Genomic DNA, 23,813 nt, shown 5'->3' with positions numbered 1-23,813 from the left:
TGCCCCCCCAGGCCACCCCGCTGGACACGCCATTGTCTGTATATTGTCCTTTATATTTTCATACTCGTTATCATCATGGGACCCTTGAACGTCCTACTGAATGTCTGACTAATAAAATTCCTTCTTTATGGCAGGGTTAGGCAGAATCCATTAGAGGATTTACTGACTGACATTCAAACACTGCTGAATCAAATCCTAATCCCATATTGGTTTAAGCCTTGGTAATACTCTTTTCATATAGCTCCCTTCATATTTCTTCCATTCTCGAGTCTCAGATACATGTCACAGTTATTAACAGAGAAGAAGCATGCTGTAAAAACTGTCAATTTATCAAATCATCCAAACCTCAACAGATGGATTTACTTGATTAATTGTGCAGCCTTCAAATAGCCCTCTGATGAAGTTATTCCTGTTATATGCATCATAATTACTCTGAGTTGGATTTTAATACAAGTAAATATTCATGTTTATATTCGACAGCAAAACAACTACTTTCACGATTTGGAAATGCAGAAACGTTTCAGACAACAAACCATGTAAGAAAAGATAAATGATGTGTCGGTCGCGAACGAAACGGCTCTTAGAGCCAACTCTTTGAAGTGAACGACCAAGCCGGATCCTTGTTGCAAGCCGTGTTTTTTTTTTTCTTCTTTCTCTCACCCTCTCTCTCTCTCTCTCGCACTTTTTTCCGCTTCACTCCGCACTCGAGCCCTGTGCTTGCGCTGGGAAGAGGGGGGAGGGGCGGTAGTTACACTCGCAGTAGCACAGGAACAGAGCGGGAGGGAGAGAGAGAGAAACAGAGCCAGGGACAACAGCGTCACATTAGAAAGGTATAGTAGTCATCCACAGCTACTTTCAGTTGTGGATGATAAAGGATTCAGAAAGTTAATTCATGCATATGACAGAGAATGTGTATCTTCTTTTTGTTTTCATATTTTAATTTATATTTAATTGTGTTGTGGTTTGCAGTGTTTTGTGTTGTTTCACTTTAAATTTGTTTAAAAGGAAAAAGCTGAAAATTTAAATAGTTAAAAGTTGAAATGTAAATACTTGGTTTTTGTATTATAGGCTAGGGCCGTAACAGATTTATTTATTGCATTTTATGTGGAGTGAATAAATAAAAGTATATTTACGGTGGCCCCTTGAGACAAAGCACGTACAAAACACAAACAGAAGTGCTCCAGGATGCTAGGCGCAGTGTTGAGCTTTTGTTACCTAGAGGCTACACAAGCCAGGAAGTACAAACGACTGGATTTGGTGTGTCGTAGTAACAGGTAAATGAACTTTTTTTTTTTTAATTATTTGAATATATATATGAGTGCTTGTGTATAAATACACAAACAATACACATATGCTTTCAATTGTGTAATTTAAGTCATCTAAGTAGCTCTGTTTTGGAAGTTCAGTTAACGCTAGAAATGTGCTTTGGTGTTTGTACATGCTTTGTCTCTAGGGGCCACCGTATATATTTATATATAAACATATATACCTATATACAGTATACCAACCTGAAGAGCCGGTTGGGAGCTGAAAGAGCCGGCTCTTTTTAGTGATCCGAGCCGAACGAGCTGGTTCTCTAAAAAGAGCCAGAATTCCCATCACTAATATAGTGATCGAAATGCTATTACAAACTACTAAATATTAGAGACAGGAGAAAGTGATCACAAAACAAAAACAAAGTAAAAAGAAGAAGTAGGTTTGTCTACAAAGGTGCTAAATTTGTTGATTGCACATTTTGAATGAAGAACGTTTCTAAACTCTGCGTCTTGGCGGTAACTTGGCAGTAATCAGGAAAACTTGTGAAAATTATGACAGAGTTGCCCAGAAAGTCAAAGAAAGAAGCGATGGTGACCCTGGCATGACTTTATGTATCAGTTAGAGATGGCACGATACTTTTTTATGTCTGATACCGATATCATAAATTTGGATATCTGCCGATACCGATATGAATCCGATATAGTGTTTTTTAATCAATAAAACTGTTTTTTTAATATATTGCTGCATTTTGTATAAGTTCATACTCAAGTTTAAATAAACAACAACAGTAAAGCTATTCTGTTATACCTGTATGTAAAAAATACACTGCACCCAAAATATTTCATAGTTCAGCAACACTGATCAATCTAATAAACTTAAACCTACTCCATCCTTCCTATTCTGGTGTTTTAAAGCGTACTTAGCAGAAATATTAAGCAACCTAACTAATAGGGTTGCAAACTCCCAGCAAAAAAAAATAGGGAACCACCCCCCCACCCTCCACCTCATGATGCTTAATCGACGTAATCAACTTTAATTTGATGCAGTGTGGAAAAAAAGAAATGCACAGAAATCAATTATTTTTCAAGAATAATTAAATAGATTCAACATCTTTCTTCAACAGAAGTGCAGACTGCATAGATGGTATCTTCCCAAAGGAAAAAGTAGTATAGCTTACTAGGGTATATTAGACTTAACAGTTACTATATACAGTAATGGACTTCTATACATTTTACATCAAATTAAAACTTTGGGTGTCAGATAATTATTTATTAAAAGCTAGATATTTTAAATGAGAATAAGAAAGAAAAGTATGTCTTTGTGCCCCCCTTTTCCGTGTTCGTGCCCTATCGCCCTTACCAGCCGTCAGCTGCATAGAAAAGGATCCTGGTGTAGAAAGAAATATTAAATAAATTCTAACAACAGCTTATCAAGGTTAAACGTGCTGCTGTTGTTCAGCCGCTGGTTTCCTCTTTCTGGCATGAAGTGGGCCAAAAACAAACAAGAGAGACGGACTTGCGACAGAAAAGCCGATCAGCTGATCGTTAATCAGTTTCACGATTGAAGTAGCAGCAAGAAGAGGCAGTCGCTCCACATATCGGCTGTTAAGCTTAACGTGGGAATGCTTTACAAACATTCAGAGATGAACTTACACACTTGCTTTACTTCTCTCTGAGATAACTTCATCGGAGATGAAATGCTGGTTTGAGGCTGCAAATACACACAGCCGCTCTATCACGTGAGCACACTGCTCCGACGTGCTAAGGTTATGAGCCGAGTTACGCCGTGTCGCAAGTTTTGTGAGGTGCTTTTTTGATATTTAATGGATCAGATTACATTTTTTATTTCTCTCCGATATCTGATCCAGTAATTTACGTCAGTATCGGACCGATACCGATACGTAATATCGGATCGGTCCATCTCTAGTATCAGTGCAACTTTAAATTATATTGACATAAAGTGTAATGTCTCATCCTATAAAGTGTGAAAATATGTCTATATACCTTAAAACCTCTTTATACTGCTCATCACTCCCTTTTACCAATATATCTCATTACAACATTTTTTATTGATGGGATGGGAATAATCTATTTTTAAAAAAGTCCTGTCCTTGGGTGTTACACAGCACACATTGCAGATATACATGGTCCTTCCTGAGCATCTCTTGCTAGGGAACTCAAGGGCATTGTCAGCTTTATCAGAGCCTAGTGATTCATCAGGCTAGTTGGTAAATAAGAGATGTTATCAGGTGCTCCTTGTGGCATTGAGGGCTCATGTCCTAATCAATAACATTCCAATTCTTCACTGATCTCCTCCTGTGATTAGCCGAACTAATCCAATACACAATGTTGCTGTCTATTACTGAGGCAGGACAAAGCCTTCCCGTTCAGACCGCCCTTATCTGTGCCTTTGCGTTTACTACTGATATATGGTGGGTATAAGCCAAGGGCTACTGTGAGGACATCCTCGGGCTCTTCTAATTGTTAATCCACTTGAGCCAGCAGGTAGAAAGGAAATTTCACTTGGCCTGGCAGCACCACGGGCAGTTAAGTGAGATGACTGTAGTGAAAGCTAACCAATCGCCACCCAGAGACATAGTAAGTCAAGATAAAATGCCCTGTAATTTTTCTAACTACGTTAAAAGGAAATGGAAGATAGCAAAGTGGCATGGATAATGAAAGAGGTTGGGAAAAGGAGGGGCGGTTTGGACTGTCAGTCAGTAAAGAGTGGCAATGGCAGCAGGCACTTACTGACGTGGGGATGCTGATGAACAAGCCAAGCCTAATTTGAGTTAATGAATATGAAATATGCATCAGTTTTCACTCTCAAAATGATATGCAGTGAGCATAACTGATGAAAGAGGAAATGAACAGCATTAACTAGTCTGACTTTAAAGCATGTGAAGAGAACATTATACATACAGTATTAGCCTATAGAACTCTGAATTACAAAGTCCACACTCTAGGTGTGTGTGCGTGCGTGTGTATGTATATATATATATTTTTTCTCACACACTTAGTCTCAGATATATTGATAGAATACAAGGCATGAAAGACAGTTGTACAAATTAGACAGCTGCTCCAACTTATCTAGCCCTTAACAGATGGATTCACTTGACTAATTATGTGTTCAAACAATCCTCTGATGAAGTGACTGATATCAAACACAACATAAATACTCTGAATGTAATTTTAATGGAAACAGAAGTCATTGGTTTTATTAACAGTAAAGACGATCTCTTGAAACCTAAACATATACCATCAGAATAGCTGTAGTTACATAAAACCCATGGAGGCTTTAAATTATTCATAGATTTCCTGGAGGTACATGAAGGTCATTGGAAAAGACCTCACTGAGTCCTAAATTCCTGTTATGAGTTCCTTCTAACCACCCATTTCTATTATTGAGGAGATAAGTCTTTTTTAAATAGTACCATACTGTCCAGTAATTTAAGGTTCACATAGCCAAGATCTACAAGTTCGAGGTTTCCAGTGTTGATTTTCTCCTAAAAATGTAGACTAATCTGTTTAATTTACCTTTTAAGCTTTAGGGATTCCAATCATCTCTAAGGCATGAGTTGTAAGAAAGCCAATAAAAACAATGAATGGACAAAGCTGCCATTATTAGCTTGGAAGTAAGCCTTGACTATATACTTATATATATATATATATATATACTAGCCTTGATGGGTCAGATATGCTGTACATAGACATATGTACAGTATATCTGACCCATTCTTTGCAACTAGAGCCCGGACGAAATAGAGTGTTCCCTTTGGTGGACAAACTATACGACATCAACACTTATATGGCTGGTGGAGATGGGTGAAGATGAGATGTAGCAAGAGAAATGTATGATTTTACAGGCTACATATGTAGTCCAACATTTGATCACGTGGTTAGTCATACTTCACTCCTGTATGCCACCACAGCACTGGTAACATAACTGTAGAAATAAGGTGCAACTGAACTGCACACATGCCTATCTTCAGTGTACTCCAGCATGTAACAAATAGCACTATGAAGTGCTGGGGGAAAATATTCTCTGAGCTCTGAAACACAGTTAGTTAATGAAATGCTGCAGGTTAGATCATACCTGGGTAATGTTTGTGATTGATCTCATTAGAGATAAGCTTATATTACATACCCAACAGCAGCAATGAAAGTCATCATCACAGCACTAAGATAATTCACAATTGTAAAAAGGTAAACCTCATCAGTAGAGCCATCACACAAACACTTAGCTTATACACTCATATTGTTCTACTGGATTTCCACATTACAGAAGGCCATTCACACAGTGTAACTGATAAAACACACACACACACACTTAAGGAAGGAGGCCGGGGACTGGTGAGTGTCAGCACTAAGGTCCAGGATGGGACGACAAACACCCACGAATACATCAGGAAGATGCCCTCACTGATCGTGTGCTCAGTGAATACCTGTGGGACTTCCAGATATAGGCGGACAAAATGGTGGCAGCTAACCAACCGGACATAGTGGTGGTGGACAAACAGAAGAAGACGGTCGTAGTGATAGACATAGAGATACTGAATGACAGCAACATCAGAAAGAAGGAACACGAGAAGCTGCAGAAGTACCAAGGTATCAGAGAAGAGCTTGAGAAGATGTGGAGGGGGAAGACAACAGTTGTCCCAGTGGTAATCGGTGTACTAGGTGCAGTGACTCCCAAGCTAGGCGAGTGGCTCCAGCAGATTCCAGGAACAACATCAGAGATCTCTGTTCAGAAGAGCACAGTCCTGGGAACAGCTAAGATACTGCGCAGGACCTTTAAGCTCTACTAGAGGACTGGGAGCTAGACTCTTGAAGGATAGACCAGGGGCGAGAGGGGGATTTTTTTTTTTTATAAACATTTTTTATAAACATTTTCTAGGTCTTCCAGTTTGTAAAAGAGCCTACCAAGGTGAGTATGCAAACTTCAAACAGAAAGGTTGGGATTTGAACCAGAAATCTATCCCCAAAAAGTTCATTCTGTTCATCTGAATGTAGCGTTTGCAGTGGTAGAAACGTTTCATCACTCATCCAAGTGACTTCTTCAGTCTCAGCTGACTGCAGGCTTCCCCAACCAGTTATAAACAGTACATGAAGCTACCATCACTGGCAAACAATTGGCTGTGAGGTCAGTTTCTTCATTAATATTCAAATTGTCATGAGCATGGATCAACAACCACTGATCAAAGACCATTGATCAATGATCACTGATAACTGAACAATGAACAGGTCAATGAGTACCATTTGCAGAGAGTTGGGGGATGGCTGCAATCACAGCATTGTAAGATGGTGAAAGATGTACTTTCAGGCCCCCTCCTCAATTCAGAGATCGTCCTTCCTTTTTCACTTAAATGGCCTCCTTGACTTCCCGCTTAAACCAGGGTTCCTCCCTGTCGAGGATGTGTATACCCTTATTATTCAAAGAGGACTTTGTTATCCTACCCCAGAACAGCACCAAGTCATTGGTTAAGGTATGTGGATGACACCTGGGTGTCAGTACGTACCACAATTCAATGATCACATTAACTCAGTGGACCAACCCATCAAGTTCACCAGGGATGATATGAGAAATGACAGGTTAGCCTCCTTAGACTGTGAGATTTCCATCAGTAATGGAGGACATTTAAAAGTTGATGTGCTCTATAAACCAATGCATACGGATCAGTATTTATGGTTTGACTCTCATCATCCACTAGAGCAGCGATCCCCAACCTTTTTTGCGGCTTATGTTCGACAATATTTTCACAGACCGGCCTTTAAGATATCACGGATAAATACAACAAAATAAAACCAGTACCGGTACACAGCAAAATCTCCAGTGTTAAATTAACACTGTTGAGTGTTAAATTAACACTGGAGAGTGTCTATATGGGTCCACACCTCTGAGTGTTAAATACAACACTGTTGAGTGTTAAATTAACACTTTTGACAGTGTTATATGTTTAAAAGTAACCTAGTCAGTTTTGAAGATTAACAATAGCTAACACTGAGCAGTGCTGATTTTCTAACACTGGAAAATAACTCAAAATGTTAGAAATATTCCAGTGTTTTCTCCTGTTGAAATTGCTACATCCAGATGAACAGGATCAACTTTTTGGGGATTTCCTTACCTGGATAATTGAGAATGCAACAAGAAACCAGAAATCTAATTGCTGTGAGGTGAGCTGGTGCTAATCACTAAAACGTCATAGCTGTCTTGATTAGCACTGGACTTTACGTTTACCCAGTCTCATTGTAAATTGATATTAGCTCTACTGAGTTCACGTTTGATTCCATTAATCAATGTGTTTTAATTAAGTGAACCAATGCATGACTTGAAAGAATGTAGCATATGTAGAATTAGGTCAACCACGTGTCATTACTGCAAATGTTTTTGACCCTTCCTTTCTCAGTAAACTGTATATAGTGTTACATAGGTTAAATGTTAAATTTATCACTTTTTTTCAAAATCTTTAAGCACTTTTGTAACTGTGACACACACACACACAACTGCATCAAGGACAACTTGCAGTTCAGAATCGTGACACTGCGGTACGGACTGAAGGAGCTGGGGTATCCGATTATACCTCCTCAGCCACAGATGCCATCATACTAAAGTACACCTACTATACTCACAAGCATATGAACGACTGGAGGTCAACAAAAATAAGATTTTGAAAAGTATTCAATTTATATTTAAAAGATTTTTGTGTAGCTATCCGAAAGACACATACAATTCCAGATTATAGGGAATTCTGTGTCTGTGTTGAGCTTGAGCCTTGCCCATATGGAAAAGTAATAGGAAAAACTTCTAAAAGACTTGCATCAGCTTTAGCTTGCTTCATATAGTGAATCATATAAGGCTTATATGATTTACTCATGAAAGTGGCCACTTTCATATATTATTTTAGTAAGTATCCAAAACATACAAGTTCCATTTATATAATTTTTTCGAGGGATCTTATATCTGTTTTCACTCTTGTATGCTTTTCATACAAGTTTCACACAAGACAGATACAAACTTTATAAGATTTATATATATCTTTTCCATATGGGTGGTTTTATTTGTTCCATGCATTATTGTTTCTTGTTATGGAGATGACCGATATTGGAAGCTAAATGAAAAGGCACACATATTTATTGCTTGGGGATTCCTTATCGAGTTCTTTACAGATGTTAGCAGTATTCACCTGTTCCCGGTGGCCTCCTCACCAAGATGTGGAGCAAAAAAGTGAAGGAAGCTCAATTACTTGCTGAATATATGTAGCCATTTAAAGCATGTGTGTTATTGAATTATTTATAGGAATGGTGCTTGTCTATGTGGATATGTAACTTCTTACTTAGATTTTGCTGCCACCAGAGATTCAGAAACTCCTGCTGTAATAATAAAGGCTACAAATTGGGGAATTAATGTAATTTCAGCCTTTTGCCTTTGAACCTATAACTACACACGACCAACTCATGGTTTGCTGACACTGGTATTACCACTGTAGGAGTGGAAATGTACAAAAAGTTTAAAGTATTTATGAATCAGGTTAAGTCTTTAGAATCAGAAAGACAGGATCAGAAAGTAATATTGCTTAGTTCCAAAATGCATTGTGTTTGTAAATCCACTGTGATAACAGTAGACTGACTGCACTTACTTTTCTTAAGAAAACTCAACTCCATGGTGGGTTTTTGTTTGTTTTGCTAATAATTTAAAAAAAAAAAAAGGGGGGGGGGGGCAATTTAGGCATTCATTGACTCACTGATTCATTCATCCCTTCATTTTGTACGCTATTACTCAGTGGTTTTCTTGTCTAACCCACTTGGTATCAAATTGGGCTGTATGTGGCTGTAAACTAAAATGAGTTTGACATCCGGCTCAAAATGCTAAAAACCGTAATCAGTGTGTAATTTCAGTATCAGTCATGCCCTTTAATGTAACTCAATTTAACAGACAGAATGTACTCAGTATACTATTACATGGATAGCTTTAATTTGCTTCATCATGGTGTTAGTTCTGCCCTTCTATCCCCTCAAACTTGAGTCTGAGGTTCAAATCACAGCCAGTGGTTACCATGGCTACACAGCGTTTGGTAATAATATGTCAGTGCATCTGGCATATTAGGCAGGCCAATATGTAATCATGCAATATACTGCATATCATGATTCTCTGTCATAAAGAGAAACCCTTGTATGCACGGATTTGGCTTATTTCATTGTTTAAAACTTTAACATGTCCTTATCATTTATTTAATTATTTTTGAAATGTAATCTTTAAATATTACTAATTACTCTCTAAAAATATCCTCAGTTCTAACTTAATATCATTTTGTTTGCAGCAGGTTTTTTCTTCTTTCCTTTTTTTTTCTTTTCTAATTTCCAGTTTTTATTTGCACAGTGTTTTTTGTAGCATTTTATAATACTGTTGATGAATGATATGACACTGAGTATTTATTTTTGTAACAAGTATTTTTATTTTTTAAATATTACATTTAAATTAATTTAAATGGCATTAAATGAATGTCTACAGAAAAAAAACCCTTTGCCTCATTGATGTGCCGAGCAATTTAGAAAATGACAGAAATACATGTACTGTAAAATTAGTGGGGGCTTTGTGGGTGAATGAATAAAGGTCTAAGTCAGAGCTTGAGATAAGTTATTCATCTATAGAATGAAGATGTGCAAAATAATACAGGAACAAAACTAAACTAAACTGAGAGGTGTTCTAACAAAATAAAAACAATGGACACCAACAGGATTGGAACAAAACATCCAACCTATAAGACAGAACAAGGTATATGCACCTGTGATATGTCTTGGACTCATCACACCAACAGAAACAATTTTGAAAGATCTCTTTGATCAGTGAAGGGGTGTGCCATCTTTCATCAAAAACCAGAGCAAGATCAAGTAGTCCCTGCTTCTCATCAAAATCCCTCCTCTCTGACTCCAGTTCAAAGACCCCAGGGGAGCTTTGAACCCTCTGCTATGGGGATTGCAGCTGGTCATTATGTCAAAAAAGCCTGTCAATCATCTAAAAGCACATTTTTTTGTATGACAACTAAAACAGAAAGCATCTCCGCATCTGAACAATACCCTTTTTATGTCAGAAACACTTTTTTTTTTCTCATAAAAACAAGGTTTGCATGTATTGTTACCTACAATAAGCCACTGTGCCACAGTGTTTAAGCTGTGAAGCAAACAAGAATACCTCCATGTACCGGGAACCAAAGTACACATGCATGTTTTGTTGTGTTTGCTTGGATTCCATTCACAATAACAATGTTTGCCCACTTGATCTAACTAATGATGCTGGTGCTGGATTGTAAACACATTTCTATCACCTGATTTTATCTTTTGGGTCCAGTGGATGAAGAGTGGAAATTAAGAACAAAGGAATTGTTTTTGCATATTCTGGTCCATGTTTTTGAAGTTTTACTGCAAGACATTAAAATTATGTCACACAAAACATAATGAGAGAAATGTTTCATTATGACCAGGGGCATGATGTCCACAGCTGTTTGGGACATCACTGCTACACCTTAATAACTGGTAGAGGTTCAGAAGAAAAAAATAAAAATAACTTGCACTGACAAACCTACTCCTTGGAGATGGGCTGGGAAACCAAAGACAGATGGATTAGCTCCATCTCTAATTTACAGTCTGCCTTGTCCAACCTAAAATAAACAGCTTCTGAAAAAGAAATCTTAATGTCCATGACAACATCATCTCACGATTATTATTAGTAGCAGTATTATTATTACTACTACTAGTAGTAGTAGTATTGGTAGAGTCAGTTCAGGTCACAATATCACAAAGAGATGTTTCCTTCTCAATTATTATTGAACAATGAAAAGACATGATATACATTTAAATCCAAAGAACCCAGCCCCTCATCTGTCAAGGAAAAATGCTGATTTTAATGAGGGATATTTTAAAAACATGTGTTTGTCGTTCTTCTCTCAGCATGTGAACACTTATAAACTGCTTAATTACAGATCTTCTTGTTCTGCTCTTTACACAACAGAGATGCTGCCACAAAGCGAGAGAGACGTGTCTCTGTGTCATTTGAAGACTAGGTGTAGCTTTTTCCATAAAGATGAAGCCTTACAGGATCCCTGTTTCATTAATTGAGGATACTATTTTTTTAGAAAGGCCACAGAGTGAAAATCGCTGGAGTTTGTGCGCAGTCTGCATCTTTGCCCATGTTCTCCTTGTGCGTGTATGGGTCCGCCTCTCAGGCTCCATCCAACAGTCCAAGAGACATATTAAGATATATTAGGTTAACTGGAGATTTGAATTGCAGGTTGTGGCTCCAGCCCCTCTACAACTCATTTGATGAGTAGTTGAGTAAATAAACAACCTAATAGATATTTAAATTTAAAATATGAATTCAGGTCATTAAAACAATAGCAACTGCCCAGTATATGCAGGTTCTAAGAGACAGAAATTGCTTCTGGATTGGGACAAGGTAAAGTGTAACGTAATGGAAAATTACAAATAGATAAAGTACATTTGTACATGCAACTGCATGTATTGTATGCATTTTTCTTTAATACTGTTCATTATTTTTGCTTTATTTGGCCCCCTCAGTTACTAATGTTAATTTAACATGCTATTAAACCCTAACCCTAACTATAATCAAAGTGCTCTAAAAACCATCATTCTAACTGGCAAAACAAATCAAAAACTATACATATTTCTGTATTTGGCTTACACTTTAAAGAGTTAACACTAATGTCTAGAATAACACATTTGAGGCTACCAACTTCCTGTGTGTTTTGTGGAACAATAAAGTTAATTTACAAATGTACTTGTCTTTCCCTCTTTGTCCAAAAAGAGTGACTCCAAGCACAGTTTAACTATGGTGTTTGCACAAAGATAGCCTCAAAGCTATGACAGAAGCATCTCAACATGATCAGGTTTAGGCCGGGGACTGGAGGGAAACTCTAATGTAGTGGAGGAGGTATCACATCCATTAATCACGCTGCCTTCTGTAGCATGGAAACAGGAATATTAATAAGTGGCCTCGTGTAAGCAACTCAGAGTAATGTGTTAGTGGACTTGTAGGTATTGCATGTAATCAAATGATTATGTACATTTGTGATGTTGGTATTTTAATACCTTTACCAGAACCAAAGTGATTAATGTGTGTCTTTATGTGGTCTTTAAGTTCTGTAGGATTATATATTAAATTATCTTTAAAAACCCGCTAAAATATAATATATAAGTCGATATATCAGTTCCAAAAACATTTTGGGTGCTGTGTAAAATGTAATTAAAAATAGCAGACAAACCTATTTTACTCAAAACAGTACATAGAAAAGATAACATATGTTTAAGGTTCAGGCTGAAGGCTAGATATTCTTTTTGAGGATTTTCTGAGAGAAAGCAGAATTCATTGTTTCATCAATTTTGGCAAGTCCACAAAGGCCTGAAGCAGGAAATCAGCCCCAGACCATCTCACTACCACCACCATGTTTGACTGTTCTTTTCATGAAATGTTGTTCGTTTTATGTATTGGGATGCAAACCTTTTTACCCACCGATAAGGTCAGTGTTCATAACTCAACACACTAAAGAGGCTGTGACCAGAGCAACATCTAAGTCCTTTTGTAACCTTTTGTTCTTGGAGCCATTTTGGGAAAGTTCTGTTCCATGGGCTGTGTCCCAATTCAGGGTCTGCACGCTTGAAGTTCGCATTTCAAGTGCGGTTACGTCACCGCCACGCGACGACGGCTGTCCCAATTCGAAGTGTACTTCAAATGCATACTCCAAATGCGCCGTCGATTTCCCCAAATATCAAGCGTGGTCCGGTGCACGCTTCGTGGTCCCACATATCCCACAATTCATAGCGCGGCGGTGGGTGTGGATAATTTTGCCGCAAAATATGGCAGTTGCCGCAAAATATGGCAGTTTTCCAAACTTTATTGAACTTATAAAGCGAACAGTCAGTCATTCCAGTTCAGTTTGTACAGTAGACATACAAGGCAAATAAGAGTAACAATATACAGTACAATGAAATAAGAAAGATAAATAAATAAAGGATAAAAAAGAAAAAAAGGGGGGGGGATGTGACAGACTTCACAACAACTTTGTACTTGAAAGTTGTGACAGCTCATTTGTTAAACATTTCTGAATGAATTTCAATCAATGATAAACCTTTTTTATTGGAAGTTAATTTAAGAGAGTGTAAGTAATATTCAATTTCAATCAAAAGCATATTAAATGATATATATATATATATATGTATCATAATAATCTGACAATACTATAATATTGGCCATATTATATTTACATTACCACAGTGAGATGATTTTAGTCTCATGAACAACATTAACTAATTGTTATTTACTAACTAATCTTAAATGACTGTTCAGCACAGAAATGAAGCCCAACTATCATGTTTTACAGTCCTGTGGTCTCAGCCTCAGATACTCAACTAATCAATGTGATGTCATGACAAAAATGAATGACCAACAAAACATTTTTCTCCTTCATTTCTGTCAAACAAAGCTGTATGTAACGTGTCTCGCGGTTAGCATCATGGTTGCTAGGCAACCTGAACAGCGTGACGAAGCGTATACCGTCCCATTTCACAAGCCTCTCACTTCCGCACTTCTCGTACTTATAGTACGCACCGTACGTAGTATGCGTAGCGCGCGTACTTCAAGCGTGCAGACCCTGAATTGGGACACAGCCATGTTTTCTCCATTTGTAGAGTGGAGTCTGAAAACCTTACAAATGGCTTTGTAATCTTTTCCAGACTAATAGATTTTGTTTCTCATCTCTTCTTCAGTTTCTTTAGATTGTGGTTTAATGTGTTTCTTTTTCAGATCATTTTATTCTACTTCACTTTGTCAGACATCTTCTATTTAAGGGTTTCTTGATCAACAGTTGTACGTGTAATGGGGCCTCAGTGTGGCTTGTAAAATTGTACACAGCTTTCCAAAAATGTAGTTAATTATAGTTAATTCATAATTTAACAAATGAAAGCACTGCTTGCTTTGTTTAATCTGATGAAATGCCACTGCTTAAATGTGAAAATTCTTTGTACTAATCTAGCCCTTGTTAATTCATATCTTTATAAGACTCAAAACATTTCTAAGATTATCATGATCACGGCATGATTATCCCAATGGTTTTTGAAGCCTTAGTCATTAGTATATATTTTTTTTTTTTGGAACCACGTGACCATATTTGGATGAGATTGTAGAATGCTTGGTTAGCAAGCTAGAACCATGAACTACTGTATATGGTTGTAAAGCACAGATTCGCATACGTGGTTATTAGTGCTAAGTGAAAGATTAAATAAAATAAATCAACATAAATAGTAAAATTTCACTCACTCAACACATATTCTTGGACAGTCTATACCACACAGAAAGTCATATTATTTGTCAGTTAATTTTATTCTGCCACAAACAAGAATCCTGTACTTTGATATGCAAAGCAGACAACTGTTAACTATAGCTCCCCATGTTAGCACCTACCAGTAAAAACAAAAAAAATAAAAATTCACCCACCGAGGTATTTTAATGTGGGAACCTGTGGAAGTAGACACTCTCGTGGTCTTTTTTTATTTAATGTGGAAATTACCACTTGATTCTACAGTCACAATAATATGGTTACCTTTGATATGTTGGACAACTAGAGAGCAGACACAAAGTTAGCCATTCTACTTTGTATTCTTATTTATACAGCAATATAGAACAAATAGCTGACAAAAACTGGCCTTAATACCAGACTAAGAATGAAAAGTGTAGCAGCAGGACCCCTGAGTGTATTGATCTCAGCAAGGGATTACTGCTTATGAATTCAGCTTTTTAGTTGTTAGGGGAAAGGTGTTATATGTTATTTGTAAAGGTTCCACAACCTTTTAATTCCGGAAGCAAGAATTTGAGATATTTACTTCAACCTTTTGTTAACATAGCAGCTGTATGCTGTAGCCTCGAGGCAACAGCAAAAGCTTTTGGTATAGCGTCTCACTCTTATCTGTCAAATCCACTGATTAGCTTCCCTCCTGCTGGATGCTGGATGTTGATGTGGAATATGAACTGAGCTGGGCCAAATACCACCAAGTGAACTTTCCCTTGTACTTTTCCACTGTACACAAAACAACAAACAATTTGAAGTTCCAAATTTCATTTTGCCATTATCAAGCTCACAACAATTTCACAGCACAGCAATCACACTATAATGAACTTCCAGAAGCAATTAAAGGCTCTTTCTGTGGAGAGACCTTCATGAATACAAGAAAGACGGCTTTCTTGCAGCCTGTAATCACAGAGCATTCCAGCCGAGGTGTCACATTGGCTTTTGTTGTTTGCCAGAAATCCTTTCAGGAGGCCTCAGTCAGGTCTTCTAATCAACACGCTTCCGCTTGACAAAAGCTAATGGGACTTAATTGGTATGGCACGCCACTGCTTCCATCACACTTCAAATCACAACCTCGCCCGACACTTATATCATTTGGACATGTATTGGTGGCACACATTGTTTAAACAGTATTCACACATTATTTTAAGGTTCCCAGCTGGTGTAGCCTGAGGGCCAGCATAGTTTCTGAGTGACTAGCCTTGGTCATGGCCTCTGTAAAGCACTTTGTGATTTTATCTTGAAAGGTGCTATATAAATAAAATTTTACTTTACTTACTTTACTAAATAAAATGACTTAACTAATCAGTTTAATTTTTGAACATATAAGCAGTAAAGTAAACACAGTGAATAATAAAAACGACTGCAATGAGAAAGTGCAATTTAGGCTTTTAGGAATGATTAAACTCTTAGTCGGGGTATTTAGAACTGAACTGGATGTACTGATGCTTCTGAAAATTCTTACATTTTCAAAGAATACCACTTATTAAGCTTAATAAGAGGAACAAGACAATAAAGCAGATGCTCTACAGAGATACATGCAGAGGGAAAAGTGTTACCCAAGGGGTACTCAACTAATTTAAAACTGCACTTGCATAAAGTGCAGAGGACTTGCAAGAGAAAGATTAAAAATAACAAATGAAAAAAATCAGTTTAGTCAGTAGAGACTTACCTCTTAAAATTCACCAGGTCACCTTCACTTTTAGCCTTTTATGTGTCATTTTCATCTATTTTGCATACCCCAATTGAAAGCTTACAGTAGAGCTGTAAAACTAAACTGCGCCTAACAGATTTGATTTCAAAGGGACGTCATCTAGTTGCTGAAACTCTGCTAGTGTGGCATGTGGCTAAAACCTAACCTAACTATAATCCTACCTCCAAATGGTTTGAAAGCAACCAAGTGGATGGTAAGAGTTTATAATATACATCAAGTATGAACATTCAGCATGGTAGAGTCTATGTAGAATCTTGGTGTTATGTAAGCGCATGCTTTGATTTTGCGAATCAAGTATTCTTTTATCAGCATGTACTCTTCATCATCTGGTATAGAATAAAACCCAAGATAGGCAGTCATATGCTTCAGTGATACAGTTATACAAAGACTGTAAAAATTAACCTATGCCAACACCTGAGACTACAATTGTGGAGGAAAGTGGAGGAAAACACGTCTTCTACAGTTCAATTGAAAAAAAAACTTAGCTAATGTGTAGCTTACATGTATGCTCTGGTGCCTACTGTATAAAACAGTGATATTTTATGTCAGCAAAGAGGGGCACTATTGTACAAAATGGAAAAGCCATTTATTAGAAAGTCTAACCATTTATTAGGTTTGACTTGCTGAAAAAAGAGCACAGAGAGAGGCAAACTCTTTCTAGGGAGAGTAGTTACTAGGGAAGGAACATTGTCTTAATAAAGGAAACCATCCATATATAGGCAGAGAAAAAAAGAACTACTGAAATCACAAATCTACTACACAAAGTTGATGTGATGCCGTTTTTTATAAGTCATTTTATAACCTCCTGTTGGAAGTCAGTGCTGTTGAGCTGGCATTCACTCCTTCTAAAGGTGTTAAAACAATGTGGCAGAAATTTGGCAGCCTTTCTTCTGCTTGGTAGGAAACTCGCAGCAAACAAACATTCTTGTCTAAATGAAACGCTTTGTTGGCCCATCAGTCAATCTACCCAACCATTCTCCCTAAGAGTGATTTTGTTGTTGCTGCTGCAGTGAGATCACACTGCTTCTGACTTTGTTTCTAGCAAAAATTCACCGAAAGAATCTCATTTCTGGTGAATTAAAAATTGATTTTGTAAAACTGTATGTATTTATTTAAGTCAGCTCTTGTTGTCTGGATGCCACACACTGGACACCGCATAGTTAAATAATTTTAGTTTGTTGAAAGTTCCTTTTCCTCAGTGAGTTTTTTTCATGTAAAATGTGAACTATTATAAACAACAAGAAAAAATTCTAAGTTAGAACAGACACAGTTCGTTGATGGAAAGGATTTTTCTACTTGTGTTGCAGAAAAGTTGCTTTTGTATGAAGATGGCACCTTAAACTTCTTTGCACCAGATGGAATATAACTGGGTTTTCTTTGAAATTTGACTCACATGGTTTACATCCATCATGGTTAGAGTTTGCCCAAAGTTGGGTTTATGAATCAAAATTTGAAGGTAAATGTTTCAGTATCTTCACATATTTCTGTGTTCATTCCAAATTAAAGCTATTTGACTGTTTCCTTCTAAAATTTCTCCACCCAAGGGAACTGCAGTACAACACGGTGAACCAGCATCTACTCAATGGGCTCAAAGGAAGCACTTCCTAAATTAAAAATGAATCAAAAATGTAATTTAATAATCAAATGTGCATCAAACATGCAATTTAACTATTAATTTTCAATTTAGCTGCAGTCAAGGGGAACTGCTGCTGCAACACTATTTCAGAGTGTGCAATCATACCAGAAAAAGCATTTAAAAATGGGTCTTCTTCATTGCTGTGAGTGACGGCTCATGTGAAACTAGCTGAAATCAGGCTGATGTGGTACAGTATATAAACCTCCATCTAGTAATGCAAGGAGCTTAAAATAAGCACTTCACATATTGCTTGGCCCAGCTATGATTACTGAGGCTGTTCTGCTTTTGTTGCCTTAAATCATCTGAGGCCACACTGATATTTCTCTTGATGGTCTGCCTAAGCTGCTGTGGTCAGGACCTGAAGTCATTTTCATGACTGTCATGACTGCAAAGTCCACCAGAACGCCCCAGTTGGGATGCAAACCAAGACCCTTCTTAATTGAAATGGGTTTATGGTTTTAGCCAGTTAAGTTGGTTCAGGCAAGTAACCAGGATGCCTCATGGATGAATTCTAGGTGTTTCTGGGAGACACTGCAGAGATTATAATGCCTCAGTGGACTTCAGAACATTGTGGTTCCCCACATTACCAGCTAGAGGAGTTGGTTTGGCGAGAAGGTCTGAAAATATGGCAAAACTGATTTTTTAAAAGATGGTTTTGATCTTTGTTAGAATGATTATTTAACATGGTCTCTGATGCCAGGATATGGGAGAACAAATGAATAAATATTAATATGAGATAATATGATTGCTTGAGGTCAGGGTTACCAGTGAGTAGGTCAATAGCACTTTCCTCAGTGTCAGCAAAATTCAAGTAAACTTTCCTTCAGCATCATTTTAGTTGACATATATTTAGCTGAAATATCCATAGTAACTTTGTAATTTAGTTTACATAATCATGGTTGTAGTTGAGCTTTACTCATTTTTCTGAAATAGTCAAAATGTGTTTATCTAGAGTTTAGTCAACTCAAGGCAAGGTTTTAGTTTAAATTATGTTAGATTTCTTTTGTTTCTACATTCTTTAATCATTTTGATGATTCGAACTAAATAAATGAAAGATATTTTAGACCGTGGGGAAAAAAAACTACTAAACTGGAACACCAGTGTTTGCTTTGACAGAGATCTCTGCACAGACCTTTAAAATGGAGAACTGTTTACGTATGCAATCATCTGACTTGAACACATCATCTAGTTTATCCATAATGTTTCTGAGGGAGACATAAAACAAGTTTTCTTTGTCAAATTTTGTTTTCATGTTTGCTGAATTTCCTTTGTGAAAAACAGGTATTCAAATAAAACTGACTTATTTTTACTTTATAATTAACAATATTAATACTGTTGTTATGTAAGCTTAAAAACAATTTCAACACACAGACTGTCACCATGTAAAATGCGAATCCCTTTAGCAAAAAGTTTACATTTCTTGTCTTCTGATAACACCAAAGAGTAGTTGAATATAGTAAATAACAGTTATTAACAATAAATATCAGTAAATGCTGGTGTTACTGAACAGTTTTCAAAAGCTCAGTAATACACAAACTCGATAGATAGCATCATTTGCTTAATTTAATTAATTTACAAGTTTATGTTACTTTTTAAACATTAAAACCAAGAGCTTTATGTGGAGGTGTATATCATCATTATTATTATTATTATCATCATCATGTGTGGAAGTATAAAAAGCTTTGTCTTACCAGTGTTGAGGTCCTTGTACTCGTGAGAGAAGTGCTCGTTCTGATGAACCCACTCCCCATTGCATTTGAAGAAGATCTGTAAGGCAGGCACAGCTCGACAGCGCAGCTTGATAGGGTTACTTTTGACAATGTAGGCATCCTCCGGCTCCTGGATGAAGTGGGGCAGGGTGCCCTGTACCGAAGGTACAGCATCTGGTTGAGCATCACCTGTGGCACCACCTATAACACAAAAACCTGGTTACTTCACCATCCTAGTTGTTTCTTTAAGGGGGAAAAATAAGAGCAGAACAGGTAGTCTGATGGAAACAAAGACATCATTGTTCTGGTATCAGGGGGATACGCAATTTAGCAGTGAAAAGTGCATTTTATTTTACAAACAAGATGATAACAGCAACTACTTTCAGATTTAAAACGATTGCTCAGTGGACAGTGTTTTTTGAAATCGGCATTCATCAGAAGCTAACATATTGTAGAAAAGCAGAGTACACTCAGAGCACAATTCATCCCCCATCCGAGCAAAACTCTTCTTCTCAGAGCAATTTGCAGATGAATGAAATCAGAGCGGAACAAGTGGAGAGGAATTAGGAGGAGACTGATTACCCAAATTGTGGCTGTGGAGTCTGAATACATCTTATCTCAGCCACAAGGCCTGGATTTTAGTCGACACAAAAATAGCCTTTGTGCTGGCGCCAGCGTGCCCTGTGTTTAACGACAATTCACGGCAGGTTACTCTGTTTTTTTCTCTTTCGTTTTGATGGTGGGGAGCACAGTTGACAGTTCATTGATCTAAGCGCACTATTAGAATCGTGGACTCTTACACTTCATATGTATTTTTTTTTCCTTCAAAGAAAGGTTCTAGACTCACATTTTGTCATTTGGCCATCTCTTCTGGGTAAAGCACAGTGAGTTCTGTGGGCTGGGACAATGGGGAACAGGATGTTTGTGCTCCTGCCATCCCCGGGATCCTTCTCAGAATTACACCTCAGTCGAATCAAGACAGCTCCAGCTAAGCTATTCAGTGCCATAAAAGCCAATGAGAGCTATTATGCCCCCGCTATCAAATCCAATCCTGTCCCTTGAAATCGAATCTGCACTCTCACCACTTCTCTCAATCAATGTTGTCCTTGTTAAATGGGTAAATGAATGGATGCGGGTGTATAGAAGAGCCACACATAAAACAAACAGACAGGGAGGTGAATGACTGGAAATTATACAGTTTGCTGACATTTCTCAGTATAGTATGTCTCTATCACAATGCTACGACATGTACTTCCTGTAAGTAGTCATATCACCGTTATATCCTCAACACACCTTCAAATAATTACAGAAACAAGAGACATGATGATTTCAGATCCAATCACTGATCAGCTGGCATATTTATGTGATGTGTTAATCCATATTCAGTCATGGCTCTCAGATGTATTTAGTGCTGTAAAAGCTGGGAAATAATACAGAACTATGGGCATAACATTTACACATACATCTTTTCTGATTTGTTTAACTGTAACATTCACTTTTAGAGTGTTTTCAATAACTTCTTAATTTGCCTTTTTTTTTAAATTTTCATGTAAAGTTTTAATTCTGTATAAAGCTAGCTTTAAACATTTTCATAACTACGTAGGATCATTTTTAGCATGGTTAAGGTGGAGGGTGGTTTTTGAAAAAATAGTTGTTTTCAGGTCCAAAAATTTAATTAGAAAAATCTGAAAAAAAAACAACAAATTTTGCCCTTTAATGGAACTCACAAACTCAATATCTCAAATTACTGCAATATTGAATTATTGCTATTCAGACAGTATAAATACCATGTATATTTCAGTCTAGTTCAGTACACACAGCCATGGGAAAGACTGCTGACTTTACAGTTGTTCAGATGATGATCACTGACACCTTCCACAATGAGGGTGAGACAGAGAAGGCCTTTACTAAAAAGGCTGGCTGTTTGCAAAGTGCCACAGTATACTAATGTAAACCTGACTTGAAGAGAAAATGAAAAGAACCAGAAAAGAACTGGAATGTGGCTCAGTATTCCAAAGTCCTCTTTATTTGGAAATTAGTGACTACAAGTCTGGAGAATGAATGGAGAAGCACATAATCCAAGGTGTTTGAAGTCCAGTGTGCAGTCTGTAATGATTCCCATGCCATCTGCTGGTGTTGGCTGATCCAATGTATGTTATCAGGCCAAAAGTCAATGCAGCCATCTACCAGGAGCATTTCATGTTTCCATCTGTTGACATGCTTTATGGAGATGTGACTTTGCTTTTCCAACAGGATTTAGCAAAAACTGAACCAAATGCTTTTCTGACCATGATATTACTGTGCTTAATCGGACAGCCAATATGCCTGACATGAACCTCATACATACTCTATCAGGCATTCTCAAAAGGAAGATATGAAACACCTGACCCAAATATACAGACAAGCTCAATCTTACACAGGTGTTCAACTAATAGTAAACTACAAAGAATGACATCAAAAAAGAAAGTGAAAAAATGAAATAGTAAAAATAACTCATAAGAAAACTTACATAAAAAATATCCCATCATGGTCAAATACTTCCATTTTGTCACAATACAGTTACAAAAAAACCACGATGCCACAGGGTCCTGCACGAGCACTGATGTGAGAAGAGTTAAGAGTGTGGCCTGTCTCTCACTGCTAGACCCAGTGCATCATTGCACTAAAGCCAGAGGGTATCACAAACAGCTTTGACAGAACACAAGTATTTAATGTCCTGGGACAGAGAACAGACTATAATGCCAGTATATTAATATATTGTAATGGAGTATCGCTGTGTTTTGCAGTGTTAAAGTGAGATGCCACAGGAATATTCAGGATCTTTTTTTTGTATTTTGCTTCTGAGCTCATTTTTGCAGTGTAAATCAAACCGTACTGACATTTTATTACGTGAATCCCCAGTGTGATAACAGTCCTTAAATTAGGTCATGTTTAAATTCAAAAGAGTACATGACTGAAAAGAAATAACTGTGAACAAGTTTTATATTTTTGAATTAATTGTAATATTTTCCTACAGTTTAGCCAAACGCAATTACTAATGAAAATCGATAGAAAAGACTTATTTAATCATATGATGTCTTGATATATAACTCAATGTGTAACATTTAACCCTGTGATATTTCATCTTAGGCTACGTCTACACGTACATCGGTATTTTTGAAAACTGAGATTTTCCTCTTTTTTTTTTTTTTTAAATCCCGTCCACACGTCAACGCAAAAATGAAGGAAAATGCTGCTAGGAACATGCCAAAGAAACAGGTGGCGATATATTCCAAACCGTGTAGGAATGTTGGCCAATCAGAAGTCTAGAAGCATAGGTGGGAAAGAGTAAACAAAGATGGCGCATAGAAGCAGAAAGGAGTCTTGTGTGAAGGGACAATAACTGTGTGTGTGTATATGTAAGCATTTAAAAACTACAGAGAGTAAAACTAACAGTAACAGTATTTTGTCTAAGTTAGGGTGACCAACTGGACATGTCCACTTTTCACGTTCTGTCCGCGGTGTCCAAGATTGATGAAAATGTCTGGGTTTTTCTATAGGCCTACAGAGGAACCATAGTTTTCAGTTTTAAGTTTTATTTGTCATATGCAAGTTAGCACAGAGTCAACATTGGAATGAAATGTGTTTGATGAGCAGCAGTCACTCAGCAGCATGGTACAGTAGAAGAAAATATAATAAAATATAATAAAATAATAAAAAAATAGTAAAGAGCAAAATATTAGAGAGACGTGGTAAAAAGAGAAAAGATGACTAAATATATATGTATCTATAAATATAAATATATGTACACTAGTGATTAAATAAGAAAATCTTGAAAAGAAATATGACGGGAGGGCAGATGGGATATTGCACAGGAATGAGCAGCAGAAAATTACAGTATTGCACTTTTTAAATATAAATATCAATGACAATAAAGTGGAGTGACCAGTGCAGTGCATATGTGTAGGGATGGGTACCGGTTTGACATAAACGGTAGTAACCAGACCGAAAAGCAGCGCACATTTCGGTGCTTTATTTCGGTGCTTCCCCCGCCCCCTGAGATGGCATACACTTTACAGGGAGTGCAGAATTATTAGGCAAATGAGTATTTTGTCCACATCATCCTCTTCATGCATGTTGTCTTACTCCAAGCTGTATAGGCTC

General features: G+C 37.2%; 1 protein-coding gene across 3 annotated transcripts in view; it reads right to left on the bottom strand.

The window, feature by feature from the left end:
• Window positions 1-23,813, bottom strand: part of unc5db (unc-5 netrin receptor Db) — a 280,431-nt gene that overhangs the window by 156,329 nt on the left and 100,289 nt on the right. For all 3 annotated transcript variants that reach the window (XM_005748230.1, XM_005748231.1, XM_013914697.1), the window contains exon 2: window positions 19,653-19,871. In XM_005748230.1, coding sequence (XP_005748287.1) covers window positions 19,653-19,871 — 219 coding nt within the window. The remainder of the gene's footprint in view (window positions 1-19,652; window positions 19,872-23,813) is intronic.

The sequence above is a fragment of the Pundamilia nyererei genome, unplaced genomic scaffold (assembly GCF_000239375.1).
Source record: "Pundamilia nyererei isolate P.nyererei 1_Seehausen unplaced genomic scaffold, PunNye1.0 scaffold00217, whole genome shotgun sequence".
Taxonomy (NCBI): Eukaryota; Metazoa; Chordata; class Actinopteri; order Cichliformes; family Cichlidae; genus Pundamilia; species Pundamilia nyererei.
Note: the sequence above shows the minus strand (reverse complement) of the source record. Positions and strands in the feature narration are given on the sequence as shown.